This window comes from Wyeomyia smithii, chromosome 1 (genome assembly GCF_029784165.1).
Source record: "Wyeomyia smithii strain HCP4-BCI-WySm-NY-G18 chromosome 1, ASM2978416v1, whole genome shotgun sequence".
Taxonomy (NCBI): Eukaryota; Metazoa; Arthropoda; class Insecta; order Diptera; family Culicidae; genus Wyeomyia; species Wyeomyia smithii.
The window spans coordinates 148907010-148922809 of record NC_073694.1 but is presented as its reverse complement, the minus strand read 5'-3'; the positions used below and the strand labels follow the sequence as shown (position 1 = coordinate 148922809).

At 36.9% G+C, this 15800-nt stretch overlaps 1 protein-coding gene across 3 annotated transcripts in view; it reads left to right on the top strand.

Moving 5' to 3' along the window:
• The window catches only part of LOC129718334 (rho GTPase-activating protein 100F), a 103070-nt gene extending 87270 nt beyond the window's left edge, over positions 1-15800 (top strand). For all 3 annotated transcript variants that reach the window (XM_055669012.1, XM_055669011.1, XM_055669013.1), the window contains exons 11-13: positions 2942-3276; positions 3499-3610; positions 3683-15800. In XM_055669012.1, coding sequence (XP_055524987.1) covers positions 2942-3276; positions 3499-3610; positions 3683-5346 — 2111 coding nt within the window. In that variant the 3' untranslated portion in view covers positions 5347-15800. The remainder of the gene's footprint in view (positions 1-2941; positions 3277-3498; positions 3611-3682) is intronic.

Genomic DNA, 15800 nt, shown 5'->3' with positions numbered 1-15800 from the left:
AAAATAAATGTTGTCATTAAACCTGAGCAAGAAAAAATTGATTAAGTCATAACAACCCAATATGACCGTTTATTTTCATTCCTAGCTTCATTTTTGTTTCAATAGTAATAGCCCCGTCTCAGTTATATCTCAAAGTCGTAATAGGGTAAGGAACAGATAAATAAGGGGTCCACTATTTTCATTTTTAGAAAATGGACCTCAAACCTTGAATATCTCTATCATCAAACGAAATCAATTGGACAAACTGTAGCCATTTTGTTTTAAGGGTGCTTAAAAAAGCCCCTGTAAAACAGATGCAAACTGCCTAAAATATGTTTGGGGAGATTAAAACAGTTTTTCTCGATAGGGAACTTCAATTTATCGGACAAAACATTATTTCGAGTAATCGGCGTTCAAAATTTAACCACTCTGTATGTTTCTGCGATCTACTACAGAGAATTTAACGATAACGGTGTTACAGAGATAAAACGATAGTGAACAAATTCATACACTTATGCTTGTACCACAGACTAACAGACATAACACGTCGAACAAATTTTCAATAAAATCATCGTTTGGATGATTCCAGTACTTTACGTTAGTAACACTATCACCACAGACAAACAGACGTGCCACTTGATGACGATTTCATCGACCCGAGAAATAACGATAATTTTGAAATTTTGCTTAGTGGGCAATAATGCCGCTAGCGTCACTATAAGCAAGCATGCCTTTTCATTATCAAAGACAAAAACCATCAGTTATGCCGCTTGTGTTGATTTGAGTAAGCGTGCACACCCATTAGCAAAGACAAACACCGTTTTACGAAAACAAGCTAGCAGGCAATAAGCTCTCATGGTGGCGCATGAGTGTAACGTTTCGAATAAGGACGAAGATTTTTCAGGGTTTTTGTTCGAATAGGCACGTCTGTTTGTCTGTGCTTTCACCATCTGCTGTCGTGTTTGCGCTGCGTCATGTATTTCGACATCAGCGCCAGCGTCACTGCATGCGTCAAATGGGGAACTACAAAATATGTATGAGATTGCATGACAGCGCCCCAGACGACGTTTTTGCGCGATGAATGTTATTCGATTGAAAATTTGAAATGAACGTTTTTTGTGGCGATGGAGCTAGGTTCCAGTGTTACGTCTGTTAGTCTGAGCTTGTACCTTACACATTTCAAGTATTTCGTTTTGATGCAAAGGCTGCATTAGTTACTTAAAATTGGTTACTTACCCTAGTGATATTCTTCATGCCTATTTCTTGCTTCGTTTTTGAGGGAAAACTTAGTGAAGCTTGAAAATTGTACCTGAATGGTTATCCTGTATGATTATATAATTCTGCAGCATCACACATATATTTTATTTAAAACAGACATCAAAATTATTCACAGACGATTGAATAGAGCGAGGTAAAACGAAACAAACACTCTATCAGTAATATGAAGAATATAATAAATTTGATAAAAAACAATTATTAAACAAAATGTTATCAAATAAAGTCTTGCAACATCGATGTTTCAAGTACATTTTAACTGCCCAAACTGCCCAAAAAACGAAAAATTTGTTCTGCAGAGGCGAAATCGCAGAATAGTTAACTAATGTTAATTGTTTTTTTTTTTTTCATCAAAGATTGATAGCTTTTAGTTACATTTAAAAGGCTTCAATGAGTTTATGAACGTTTTTGAGCGCATTCTTTTTTCCAGCTATTAGTTTTGAAGAAATATACAGAAGGAGAGGTTAATAACTCATAACGTTCCAAGCTTTCTCAGAATGTATTACATGCAGCCTCAAATTAATTGATAAATGGTATTAATTACCATGAATTAAACATAATTCATAAACAAATATCTAATCAAGAAGTTCACTTTTCTATCATGGAGGCCATATATATATATTAAATTAGGGTACCGCAAATCGGCTTATTTTGCTGGATGTTTTTCAAATATTTTACCAAAATGGTGAAAAAACACCGGATCTATAAACTGGTAATAAAAAAAGGGTGTATATCCTGTACGTCATAGAGGATTATCGTCTAAGAGACACAGCTAATAAACAAAACCGCAGTCAATAGTTACTGTGGTTGTCATCTGTTTCTTCTTTGTTTTCACATCACGTTCAGCACGAGCAAGAACTAGAGAATACGAAAAAACTAGCAAGAACTATAGAATACGAAAAAGCTCTACTGAATTGGTGTTTCATGGGAGAAATGAGCACAGACTAACAAACTTAACTCTGAAACCTAACTCCAGAGTCAGAAAAAAGAATCATTATAGTTTTCCAGTCAAAGTCGTCGGCAACAACACCGCTGGAGGCGCCTTTGCGCACTACACATTTTTTGTGGTTTCGAATTTGATACATGCACGTACACTAGCGCTGCTGTCGGAATAAAAAAGCGACGCGAAGACGGAAACAGCACGTAACGTACTGTTATCATCCGAACGATGGTTATATCGAAAAAATTGCTTGAAGTGTTATGCCTGTCCCCTGTCTGTAGAAAGTTCCTGATACCAACTGTTCCAATGTCTAATACATTTTAGCTTTAGGCACAAAAAGTATATTACTAAAACCAGTCACAAGTTGACCTGGAAAAAATATTAGATTTTTACTACTTTTATTTGATCAGAACAAACAAAAATATACAAGTAATCCCGTGTACAAATCAAAGTCTTCGCTCTATTTCAGTGTGTCGTACCACATAATTCTATTAGGTGTTATGTTGTATTCTGATATTTGTAAAAACGCTTACCAACCTACTTCTAATCATCCTAACGACATTCTAAGCTGTATTGCATCATCTGTTCTCGTCTCTCTCTCTACTCTGGATATATTCGTGTGCGTAATCCGTCAGTGTACTAACCGTACTAAAATTTTATATGCAATACGAATCGAACAGTTTCACAATTCACTCTCATTAAGCGTACGCAATATCTCGTGGTTAATTCAGAGTCCTATGTAGACAGGTCGGCGCGGCGAGCCAGTAGAGCCGCGTGGAAACAAAGCCAGTGTGTTGCAAGCGGGCAAACCACCGGCGCCTCTCCCGTCCCTCCCGTCGGCCAGCAACCTTCTTCATCATCAGCAGCAGCAGCAACAGCAGCATCTGGGCCCACCGGTATCATCCTCCCTGGTGGCGGGGACAGTGGGCCCTATATCCCGTTCTGCAACCAGCAGTCCATCAACAGCCTCCTTCCAACTCGGTCCGCGTCCGCTCTCAGCCACTCCCAGCAATCTACAGTATCAATCAGTAGTGGCTCAGTTAGCTCAATCCCATCGAGTCTTGCAACAAGTGGGCCAACAGGTAATTACACACTCACACGAACACTCACACACACACACACATACACAATCACGTAGAGACGCATGACACAGATACCAACAACACGCGAGCTTAACTAGTATTGACCACCTTTACACACACATACACACCTGAGCATCGATATGCACTACCATTAAAATTTTTTTAGATCACTCATAAGTTATTCGGTATCTTTATAATTAATATAACATCTCTCATAAACAGCACCATCTATCGGAGGGCTCAGCGGCCTCGGCGGAGCCCGGCCAATCGCCACATCACGCCACACCCTCCCCAAGCTCTAGTTCGACTTCGTCGGCGTCCGGATCAGGATCCGGTAAGTATTTATCAGCATATTAAGTCCCGACATTGCAAAAGGTAACATGCTCTGATCGTGCACTCATTGCAGGCACGGACACTATTAAACGTGGAGCTTCGCCCGCCTCGGTTAAGTTTAAGGAATCCAGCAGTAGCTATTCGCTTAAATCCGACACCAGTCGTATCCTGAGCAGTAGCAGCAGTCTTATAAAAAAATACGCCAGCAGCAATAATAACAACGGATCTGAAGCCATTGCCAATGGTGGAGGAGGAGGAGGCACCGTCGCTACTGCGACACTTTCGTACGACCATCATCTGCTTGGCAATGGCGGCGGAACCGGCAACGGCATTATTCGTAAACGGGACGGCAACGGCGTTGGATCCACCATGACCACCACCACCACCCCCAGCAGCAGCAGCAGCAACAATAATGGACCAAATATCTCCTCATCATCCGAATTACAGTTTCCATCCAGAAGTGTTCTTTTCACATCGGACAGCCTGTCATCGACGACAACGACATCGCCGCAATCACCGGCAGTGGCCACCACATCGTACGGTAGTAAAGTTTGCAGCTCAACATCCGCGACACCGGTGGGCCCAGCGTCTACTTCATTGGACGTTGTAACATTCAGTTTGGACGAAAAGAATAATCTCGTCGTGTCACCGTCGCCCTCATCTGCATCGGAATCCTCGCATCATTCATCGAACTCATCGCTACGAGAACGATCGCCACAGCCATCACCCTCACCATTGAAACGGCAGGATCCGATAGAACGTGCCGATAGTACAGGCTCAACCAGTGGAAGCTTCATTTCATCGCTGCGAAGTCAAACACTGGGCAGTTACCAGTTTCCATCGAGCAGCCTCAAACTGTCGAGCCAACTAAGTACCGATTCAACCGCTTCCGGTGGAGGAGACGACGGTAGCACATCGTCCCTATTACGCAAACTCACCTCGTCACTGTCGCGAACGATCACCAGTAATACGGGCACTTTACCATTATCGTTAGGTAGACAAGGCGCAAGCAGTTCACTATATCAGCAAGACTATTCCGGTGGCAGCAGCAGCAGCAGTAGTGGTAAGCCAACCAGTGCTTCTCTAAATTATACGAGCTCAGGTGGTAGTGAGGCGATTACCACAGCCGCAGCCGTCAGTAGTATGAGTATCTATGGTACCCTTCCAAAGAACTCTTCGATATATTCTTACGGAGGAACATCCTCAGGTTTACTTACGGGAACTTCCAGCTCGTATGGTATTAGTGACAGGCTACGGGCTCTAACTTCAGTTGGTGGTGTGCAAACAGAATCATCCAGTGGGTTGGGATCTAGCACAACCGGTTCGCCCGGAGTTGATAGTGGGGCGGGTTCCAGTGCTGCCGATCTGGCCAGCACCACTAGTGGGTATGATTATGAATCATCCAGCTTTTCGTCGACTGGATTAACCTCATCGTACGGTACGACAGCGTCGTCCGTTTCGATGACCACGTCAGCTGCTTCGGAGCTTTCTTCGTCTTATTTCAGCACTGGTAGCGGCACCAGTCCGTTCGCAGGTATGGGGGGAAACGGGTCCACTGAGAGTAGTACAAGCACCGCGCCTCCGACATACCGAGTGCAATATTCGTCGACGAATCCATTCCTACCAAGCTACAATCCTCCGAGCGATAATGGTGGGTCCGGTCATGGGATAGTCACAAGCGGCCGCAATGGTGGATTGAAATCATCCGACGAAGATGATTCATTCGATATGAAGTAATTTCGGCAATCTTTCGCTATTGAACAGTATTATTATTACAATAGAAACTAATAGATTTAACCGGTCAGGGTAATCGTAACACGAAGCGAACAACAGCAGTGGACACAATGATCTAAACAATCAGCTTTTTTTTGTATTCGGCAGTAAGTGAATACAAAACAATCAAAAACACGGTACTTAAGCGACAGGTTTTTGAGAACGTTTATTGTTTTGACCACTTACTGGACGCGTGTTTTCACGCACTAGCCAACCTAATCAACAACAGAATATGTTCTAGGCCCATGTCACACATTTGCGCTACGCATACTCATACATATAGACGAATACTAACCACTCACACACACATAAAGCTTAGCAGTGGTTGTTAGATTGTGCGCGTTTCAATCAACGTTTGCCGACACAGTTGTTATGTGAAACGCATCCTTACTCATTGCGCATTTGATACGCTTTATTTGTCATTCGAATAACAAATATGAAAGCTTCTTCAACTAAGCTTGAACGAAATCATAAACAATACCATAATAAAACAGCATTTGAGCGGAATTAGTAAATAGTACCTATGTATGCGTTTTGCGATCGATTCCGCATATCTAATTTTCTCATTATTCAATTCACAGTATATACAAACCTCAAGAATCTAGAAAAAAAACAACATTTAACTCACTCGAAAACAACAAAATTTAAGTCTAGGGAGAAAATTTTGAATACAACAAAATACAACCGAATACAATAAGACGAAAGATACAAGACTTACTTATACAACACTCAAAACCACACACACCACAAGACACCCCAAACAAGGGGTGTTTAACGCAAAAGTAAAGTAACAGGTAAAGGTAGAATCAAATAATCCAGATTAACACATTAACGCAGTTTTTCATTAACAAGTACTTATCATATTCATGAGTGCAATTCGCGACCGGCTTCGGTTAAGCAATTTGTTCGTTCCACAACCTTACACTGCATCCTATATTTAAAAAAAGTAAAGCAACATAAGCATCAATACTATCTTTAACCACTCGATAACGCAATGTTCGCACACATTGATTAATACCTACTATCAGCTACAGCAGAATGTGGCATCGAGTGAGTGAGCTTCAAATCACCTTATATTTATCTCTATGAATAAGAAGAATGCGTTAAGATGCTAGTGGGTTTTACTTCTGCTCCCTCGATAATCTCTACTTAGCACAAATACCATCTTCATCATCAACATCGTAAATGTTCATATGGCATAAAAAAACTAAATGCTGGCAAAACTCCCAGTTTTTTTTTTTTTTTTGGTAAAATGATTTTTTCGTCAAAAGTTGTCTGAAATGTGCGGTTTTTTACCCAACCATTTTTTTTTATTCTATCTCAATGTTTGATACAAACTAACGGTCAAGTTAATTTTTACTAGAATCTTGTGAGATTAAAGGTGTTCACTTCAGGGTGCAAGTGTAGTAGTACCGATTGAGGAAATCTACTTGCGGTGCTCACAAACATAAACAATACTATAATGGAATTCGAAATAAAAATTTGCTGAATATGATAATATAATTATGTACTAATGTGACAGACTCTTAGAGCAGTGGAAAATTTGAAAAGAATGTACCACATAGATTTTAAAATATAATCTCTGCTGAAAAACATTCATTTTCTTCAAAACCATGAAACAAGAAAAAACGGATAACCTCCATTCGATTCATTGGCGATTACTACATAGGATTCGCGTCTAAGGCAGGCATTTTTTACGCAAGACTATCTTCAGTTTACTGTTTGCATGCCACTCGATGTAAAAATTTATGTTCATCATTCAAAAAAAGTGGATAAGGCCGATAAAAATTTCACTTCATTTTATGTTACCCCCCAATTCAAAAATGTTGAAAATTGGAAGGGGAAGAAAAAAAATCAAGCCGTTTTGTTAATATTATTGACTTTTCGACAGCGTATATGCTTAATTTAGCAACAAACAAGTCCAATGATAGCGAGAGTGTCATCAAAAGGCAAGCCAAATGATTAATAATGAAAATAGTGTGATATTTTGCAACACACTTTTGCATGCAAGTTACAAACGTCGTAACTTGCACACAATTTTCTTTGTAAGCTATTCCTTTTTTTTCTTCTCAGTGTTATTTAGCTAACTTTGATAACCGTGGACATAAAAACTTTTCAAAATTTGTATCAGCCTAAGTGGGCTAATACCTAACGTTTTCTACATATTTTTTTTCCTGTATGGACTTGCTCACTGCGACCAGAATCGTTGAACTATTGTAAGATATGCCCGGGTGTCTGCTTTATCCCGCACTTCTATTATTAGCAATACCGCTATTGAGAAGTGGCATGCTTATTATTATTTTTTATCAATGCTTGTGTGTAACGCTTATTAATTTTCAATGTTTTCACATTGAAGGACATTGAAAAATGTTGAAATAGCAAAGTGAATTATTGTATTATAACAGTTATGTATGACGACATTTACCCCTTCACCTATATCCATCTTAATTGAAAATAAATGAAAGAAAAACACCGCACATTTTTGTCTTCTTGAAAATATTAAAAAAAACACGAATTCAATCCATAGTATGGAATCCATAGTTTTTTGCAAATTTTTGATAACAAAGCAGCAAAATTAGGCATACCGCGTCCCCATCTAAAAACTCATAACCCTTCATGTTGATTAGTCTTATCTTCGGTACGAGATGGTCGAAGCCGTCTCGAAAGCGTCTGCGTCAATTTTTTATGCTAAGGTTCTGATCCAGTGATTGAACAAACAAAAAAAAAACAAAATATTCATTCGGTTACTTGTTGTAGTAGTTTTATCTAAATTTATAGCCTAATTTGTTTGTGGATTATCCGCAGTCGAGATTAACCGTTGATGGACGGAATGTCATACTAATATTGTATGCCATCCTTAGACAAAAAAGTTCATACAATTAAGGTTGAATTAAGTGAACTATTTGTAAGGTTATGGATATTCTTTTGTAAATAGATCTCATTCGTTATTCGTTGATAGTGAAAAAATGGTACGTCATGCAAAAATAAAATCAAGTATTCGTGTTGAATTAAATTCTACATTAATTTAGCGACAATTACTGAAAAATAGGCAAGAATAATTATTAGGAGAAATGTGTAGGCTAAACTGACTGCAGTCACTTTGTTTATGTACCATTTGGCTTGGCTCGAAACTTTGGAAAATGGATTCGTTGTCACTAGAGCAAGCATACGATACTCATGTTAGAAAACAGGTTCCCTTTACTCTGGTTTGATACGACAAAACATGGAAATAAAGTTTTCGGTTTGCGTTGATAATGTCCACTATTGGGCCGTTTGTAACCGTCACCGTCACCAAAAAAAAACATATACTCACAACTCACCTTGTATCGATTTCTATCTATCAGACTAGATTTATTTTAGTTAGTGAAAATGGCTTTTTCTCGTCGTCGAATATTACACTCGCACAATATAGTCGAACTCACTCACACTCACGAAGACAAAGCAAATGGATTGAAAGAAGAAAAAACGAACTTTGAACCTCGTCAAAACAAAAACAGGAAACCAAATACATCGATTTTTAGAATGGAACCCGAAAGCCGTCGTCGTCGCAGTGTCTCTCTCTCTGGGATTGGAAAGTTAAAAAATATTGCTAAAGAAAACATGGTTGTTTTCCTCTTTTAACAATCGCGTGAATCCTTCTCTCGTGGTGGTCTTTATCCGAGATACTCATACTACTACTGGCATCAACGACCTTTCTCTGGGCTTGTCGTTATATCACTGTTCCATATCGTAGTCATACATACAACATAGCAAAACATACACACATAAAGATTTATAACTATATTGAAACAAGAAAAAGAAAAGAGAATCAGAAACGCAAACAAAAGTAATACTAAGTTCCAGTCATTTGTGGATAATTTTGTGTCAATCGAAATCTCTCACTGTTCTCAAGCATAAAAATTCGATCGGAGGTAAAAAAACTTTTTTGAGAAAACCAGAAAATCTGCATATATTTATATCAAAATTTATATTGAACAAAAGAAAGAAAATGATATTAGAAAAAAATCTGCTATACACATACATATTTAGAGTAATCATCAATATTTGAAAATATTTACAAAACCATACAATCTATCGAAAGCCCACGAAACCATTCAATTCTAAGCAGCTCAGCAGCAGGCCACATATTCTGAAAGTTATGGCAGGCAGTTCCATAGTAGTCCGTTTCTCTCCGCCTACTAGAACCAAACTGAGAAAAAAAACTAGTGTAGATTACTAGCGCAAACTTTTTTCTATCTGGCTAGTAGTTGAACAGGCTAGCAGTAGTTAGCCGCAGCACCACCAAATTACCAATACATGTACTTGTAAAGAATAAAGGACTGCTCTTTGCAAGCAATAGAGTAAATAGACGATTGATGTTAAGCATATTCCCCTTTCCACTCTCCACCGAGTTTCACAAACGTTTCCACGCGACAGTCTAACACACACACACGTCATTAAATTGTAGTTAGGAGAGGAAGGACGGTCTCTTGCTAGCATGTACACAGTATATGTTACTCTCTGTTCACAGTACGTAAAACCAATAAAAAATCCAGCTAGGATCATGTTTGTGTAGTTATCAATAGTATTTGAAACAATCACTAGTTGCGTCAATAGAAGAATATACGGTCTAGTTAGTTTTGGAACTAATTTGTCATAGGAAATTACACAAAAATACGGTCTTGATTTCGAACCCCCCCCCCCCCCCCCCCAACTGACAGTTGCAACTTTGCGGTGGTTTGGTGTGCCATCTTTGACGCTTGAATTTAATGCACAAATTTACGATTCCAATCTGCTAAGCTATATTTATCCAATTTTTCAGAGACTATCCAGCTAAATCTGGCAACCAACACTGCCAAGTTGTCACTGATAAAATATTGTGCTTGAGATGATTGTTTAAACACATACATACACACACGCTAATTTATGTCTTATCCGTTATAAGCAGCGTTACATCTAAACTGTAGCAAATGTTTTGATTTAGCATTAAAACGAATAAAGCTTAGAGAAAAGAATCTTTATCCAAAAAACTGTCAAAAAAGATTAACAGCACCAGCAAGGCATATCATACGATGGACATCACAATTTCCAGTGAATCTAAAAAGAGCAACTAAACAAGATAGAGAGAGAGGATGGGAGAGAACGGGGGGAAATCAATGAACACCCATACATGCTCACATATACACAAAAACGTTACACGTAGCAGCAGCATACACTCACGCGCGCCCGTTTTTTGTAAAGGGGGAAAGAAAGAAAAAACTACAATTTAGCAGGACAAAAAATTGCAGCAATGTTTTTTGATATAAATTTACAATCTTTAAAACACTTTAAGCAAAACAAGAAAGCAGCCAAGCATTCTAACTTTTTTTCTACTAAAAATTTAATCAAAGTAGGCACTCAGATTTGAGATTATTGCGATTATTAATTAGTTGTCCCCCAGGGAAACCAGTAAATGACAACAAGCTCGCATTAGCAACATGTCAACCATCTGTTTTCAATTAGTTTAAACAATGCAGCTGAAACATAAACCAACCAAAACAAACCGTAAAGGAGAGACGGAAATGACCCTTCAGAAAACAATCAAACCAAAGCGCCAGACTCTTACTTCGATTCTAAGCTATCCAAAAAGCGTTCTGTATATCAAAAATCGCAAGCTTTACACGCGTTTTACCAGTTGACTAACCAGCAACAGAAGTACTGGCACGCAGCATAAACACCGTCACACACACGTACACACTTGTATATGTTCTGATAAAACAAATACCGCCACCGCAGCAGAGTTTTCTTTTTTTCTGGACGTTTAATTTCTAACGTGTATCAACTCTATATTTAGAATTCGATAAAAAAAGATGACTTATCTAGTGAAGAATCAGATGAGAGGCACTGCGTCCGAAAGTTAGAGAAAAACGAATAGTAAAAAATACATACAAATAATAAAAAAACACATAACAAGTATTAATTCTAATGATTGAATGGTGAAAAGACAAAAACTAACTAAGTAGCCACGTATTTAAGCAAAACAGTGAAGAGTGAATGAATGAATTTTATACACACATTACGAAACCAACCAAGTTAAGGTAGTTAATTTCAGCCGTTCTATTCCGACACACAAACACACGTTTTAGTGTACAAACACATACCTATACACATACGCATTCACGCAGGTATTATGTTGCGGCTACCTTTATAATAAGCAAAGTTATTGAGCAAATACACAATTGAACTTTCCTATTTCAGTTCAAAACTAAAGATTTCGGGTGTAGAGATTTGATGTTCAAGAACCAAAAATTACGCAAAAATGAAATAATCTTATACCAAACCAATTCCCTAATGTTAATACTAAATTCACCAAACCAAAAAAGAAAAAGACGAAAACAATGATGAAAAAACAATAGCTTTTGATAATGTAGCAAACATATGGACAGAATGGACAGAGAACAAAAAAACCGGCAACACGCGGGGTAATACATGAACTCCCACTAGCCATCGCTGTCAACTGGAATTGATTATTTGTATACCAACCTTTGGTTGAGGTGACGACTAGTGACGTAGCCGAAGGGGTTCTTTCGAAAATTGGTTTTATACATGAATAGTGTTTTTGAAAAACAACGCTATTCTCAGATAGATAATTTCGAGAGCTCTTTTCGAAATGTTCAGAAGAGTTTTAGACTACTAAATTTTCTATCTCAAAAATGTAATTTGGAAGAAACCTAAGATTTAATTTAATTTAATTTAAGATGACCATTTTTAAAGCAACACTTACTGTTTTGTAAACCAATTTGTTCCATTATAGAATCTCAAATATTTCCTCCATAAAATGAAAATTTGGACGATTTCCAAAAAGTGATCCATTGACAATTTTTTTTCAATCTTCTATCATTACTCAGATATATTGAGCCGTTTTCAAATGTTATTATAGATTTTTTTTGACAAATATTTATATAAATATAAATTCGTTTAGTTTTGTGAGGCCTGCACACACTCACAAAGATTTTGCTGATTCTGAGAGGGTTCTACCAGCCCCTCAGTCTAGTTCACGTGACATCCGTCTATTATTTAATTATTTTAAATCGCGTAACATTTTCCGAAAGGGATTATGCAAAATGGCATCGAAAAACAAAATATAGCATGCAGAAAAATGTTGCGTTTCATTGAAAAAAGCAAAGTTTCAGATAGAAAGTGCATCTCTGGAGAAATTTGATATTTTGAAATTGACAAATATGACTAAAGGTGTCGTGGGCAAAATGTATAGAAAAAACAGGAAGTCAGATATCTTGTTCGAGTCATTTTTGAAATTGGCCAATTTAAATTAAATCTTACAGATTTTCATACAATTTTAGTTTAATTAAAAAAAAATCAATGTTATTTATCTTTGAGTTAATTGTAATCACAATTTGAACGTTATGATGCAGTTTTATTTCAACGATTTACTAATTTATGAACAAACTCACACTAATTCTGAAATATCAAATGCTTTGTTAAATTAAAACAGTTTTCAAACCAAAATAATATTCCTCTTGCCATTATTTATTTTATTTTTATCCAGTATTGACGATTTTTATTCAGTCTAAAATTTCAATCTAACCTAGGAAAATTTTTGACTAATAGTGTCTTTGACAACTTTTACGGTTTAAGTACAGACTAGCATATTTTCAAAAATCATCGCTCATATGATAACACGTAAATAACACTAACACCATCTGCTGTCGTGTTTGCGCTGCGACCTGAATTGCGACAGCAGCGCTAGCGTACGTGCATGTGTCGAATTGGGAACCACGAAAAATGTGTGAGATTACATGACAGCGCTTCAGGCAATGTTGTCACGTGACGACTTTTATTTTGATTGGGATTGAATTTATAGTTTTTGCGGCGATAGAGATAAGCACCAGTGTTGCGTCTGTTACACTGCGTTTGAAATTATAAACCTATTGGAAGAAGAATCGAATTATCATTAATTTCATGATTCATTTTCTGAAACAGTTTTGTTCAAATTTTGATAATTTTGATTGAAATTATTATCAATTATTATCAATTGTGTAAAAACTTTGAGACGGTTTGAACTAAACTTAAAACCACTCAACACTGTTTGATGTGATTTTAATGTGATGTAAATTATTTTAACATAAATTAATAAAAAAACAACGTTATTTATGATCATGTAAGTACAGATCTAAAAAAAAATCTAAATAAAATATCATGATTTTAATCATGTATAGCTTCGATAATTTTATTAATTTTCGGACAAATTTTATTCAATAGTGCTATTTTTAACCAGATTCAACTAGGTTTATCTATATTCGTGTGAGTTGTGAAGTTAACATGACAATTTAAAAATTGGACATTGGGCTCATAATTTGGAATCTAGAGTCGAAGAACATAAAACGAAATTTTATTTTACAAAATATCGTGACGATGTGCTTTTGTTTACAGAGTTGAATGGTATCAACACTTTTAGCTCAACTTATTTTATGGTGAAAAAAAATTAAAGTGTGAAATTATCGCCGCATCAATTATCTGAATTCTACAGAAAAGCGCAATTCAAAGCGAGATCTGAGCAAGTTATCTTCAGTATGTTACTGAAAGTTCATGAGTAAGCATTTTTTCTTCGACGGCTGCAGTGAGTTCATGAGCTATGAATGGAAAATAACTAACCCAATATTGTAACGGCAATATGAAACAAATTACTTAGAGAAATACTTTGTATTCAAAAAGATAAACCCAAAAATCATTAGTATAAAAAATACAAGTACCAGTGAGCACGCAAAACACAAAAAATTATCCCGCTAAGAACAATACTGTTCGCCCCCCCGCAAAGCATTGGGAATAATCGAAGCATTTTTATTCGACGGTGTAAAATAGGAACATTCGTGTAGTTGTATTTGAAAAATCATACACATTCAAAACACCCACGAACACTCACACAAAAACACACAGACAAACAATTAATTGTTGATCCTCTCTAATCCTTTAATCAAAATCAAAGTAAAAAATAAATCCTCTAGCTGTTTTCGTTTATTTTTTTCTATAAGAAAATGTCAAATATTTACTGCATGGAACGCCATTAATTGTTGATTATTAATTCAAACCAAAAACAAACTAACGAAAATCAAACAACCTTCCCGACTTTTATTCCTAGTCCAAGCGTTAAGAAACGATCGAAAAAAATAGTCTATTGTAATCAAGAAATTAAACGGTAATAGGAAAAAGCAAACGAAGTTTATCATCGTATTTATACATAAATGAAACAAATAGCAAAACTTCACTAGCCCCAGTGGGGAACAAACCTAAACTTCTGCTTTATCTTCAGAATCGCCTCTTTGTACAATACACTCGCGTTCAGGACCCAGATTAGGTCCGGCTAGCCTTCTCGTACGAACTCTGTGTGTAACTTCTTACCCATCAGTCACAAACAAACATACAAGCATACGCGCAATATCCACACACACACATCGTTCATCCAGAAAATAAAATCACAAGGAGCTAAATGTTGAACAAGCAAACAAAAATACTACCCAACAGTAAAATCATAATCTATTACAGCAAAAGCATACCACAGACAGTAAAAAAACACTCGCGATACGAACAAGCTTAGCAGAAACTGTTCCGGGGTGTAAATGTAACTATCGCATAAGTTAGAAAAAAAAATCACAGCGTGAGAAAGTGAGAAAGTAAATAAAAATAAGCAGACACACGGACAAGCAAGAAAGTACTCTGATTGCCACCACTGCCACAACTAAAAGAATAAAAACTTAACGAAAAACGAGCGACGGATGGAATGGTAGAAAGCACTAGAAGAAAGAAAAAAAGAGATGATAGGTATATCACGAAACAACACACAAAACCATTACCATTTGTCTCACACGCGAACAAACACACTCACGACACACACACATTATTCTCTCACGGGCGTGAGCGTGCACACGAATGAATCGATTGAGTGTGTGGATAATTAGTAAATAAATTTACTGTACACAAAACAGGTGGGAATAGCGAAAACAAAAAGCATTTTAGAATTGCACGAGAAATAAAAGCAGCCGAAACACGTCGTAAGCAAATGAGGAAGACAGCAGTGCAAAGCTACATACACAATAGAACACACATACACACGTATACCCCACAAACGCATGCCATAGTTTCAGCAAAGTGAACGAACAGTGAAAATAGCAACAAGAAAAAACCATAAAACACTCTCACACATACGAACAAAGCCTGAAATGGGAAGACAAAACGGAACAGAAGCAAAATAAGAACAACGCTAAAAAGATAAATTAAACCGAAACCAGTCAACCGCGACGACGGAATAGAGGAAATAAAAGACAAAAAAGGAAGAAAAAAATCTACTAATAATTATTACAAAGAATAATGGATAAAAATATTAAAAGTATGAATAATGATATGTTATGAATATATATATATAAATATATACATGATAAATATTA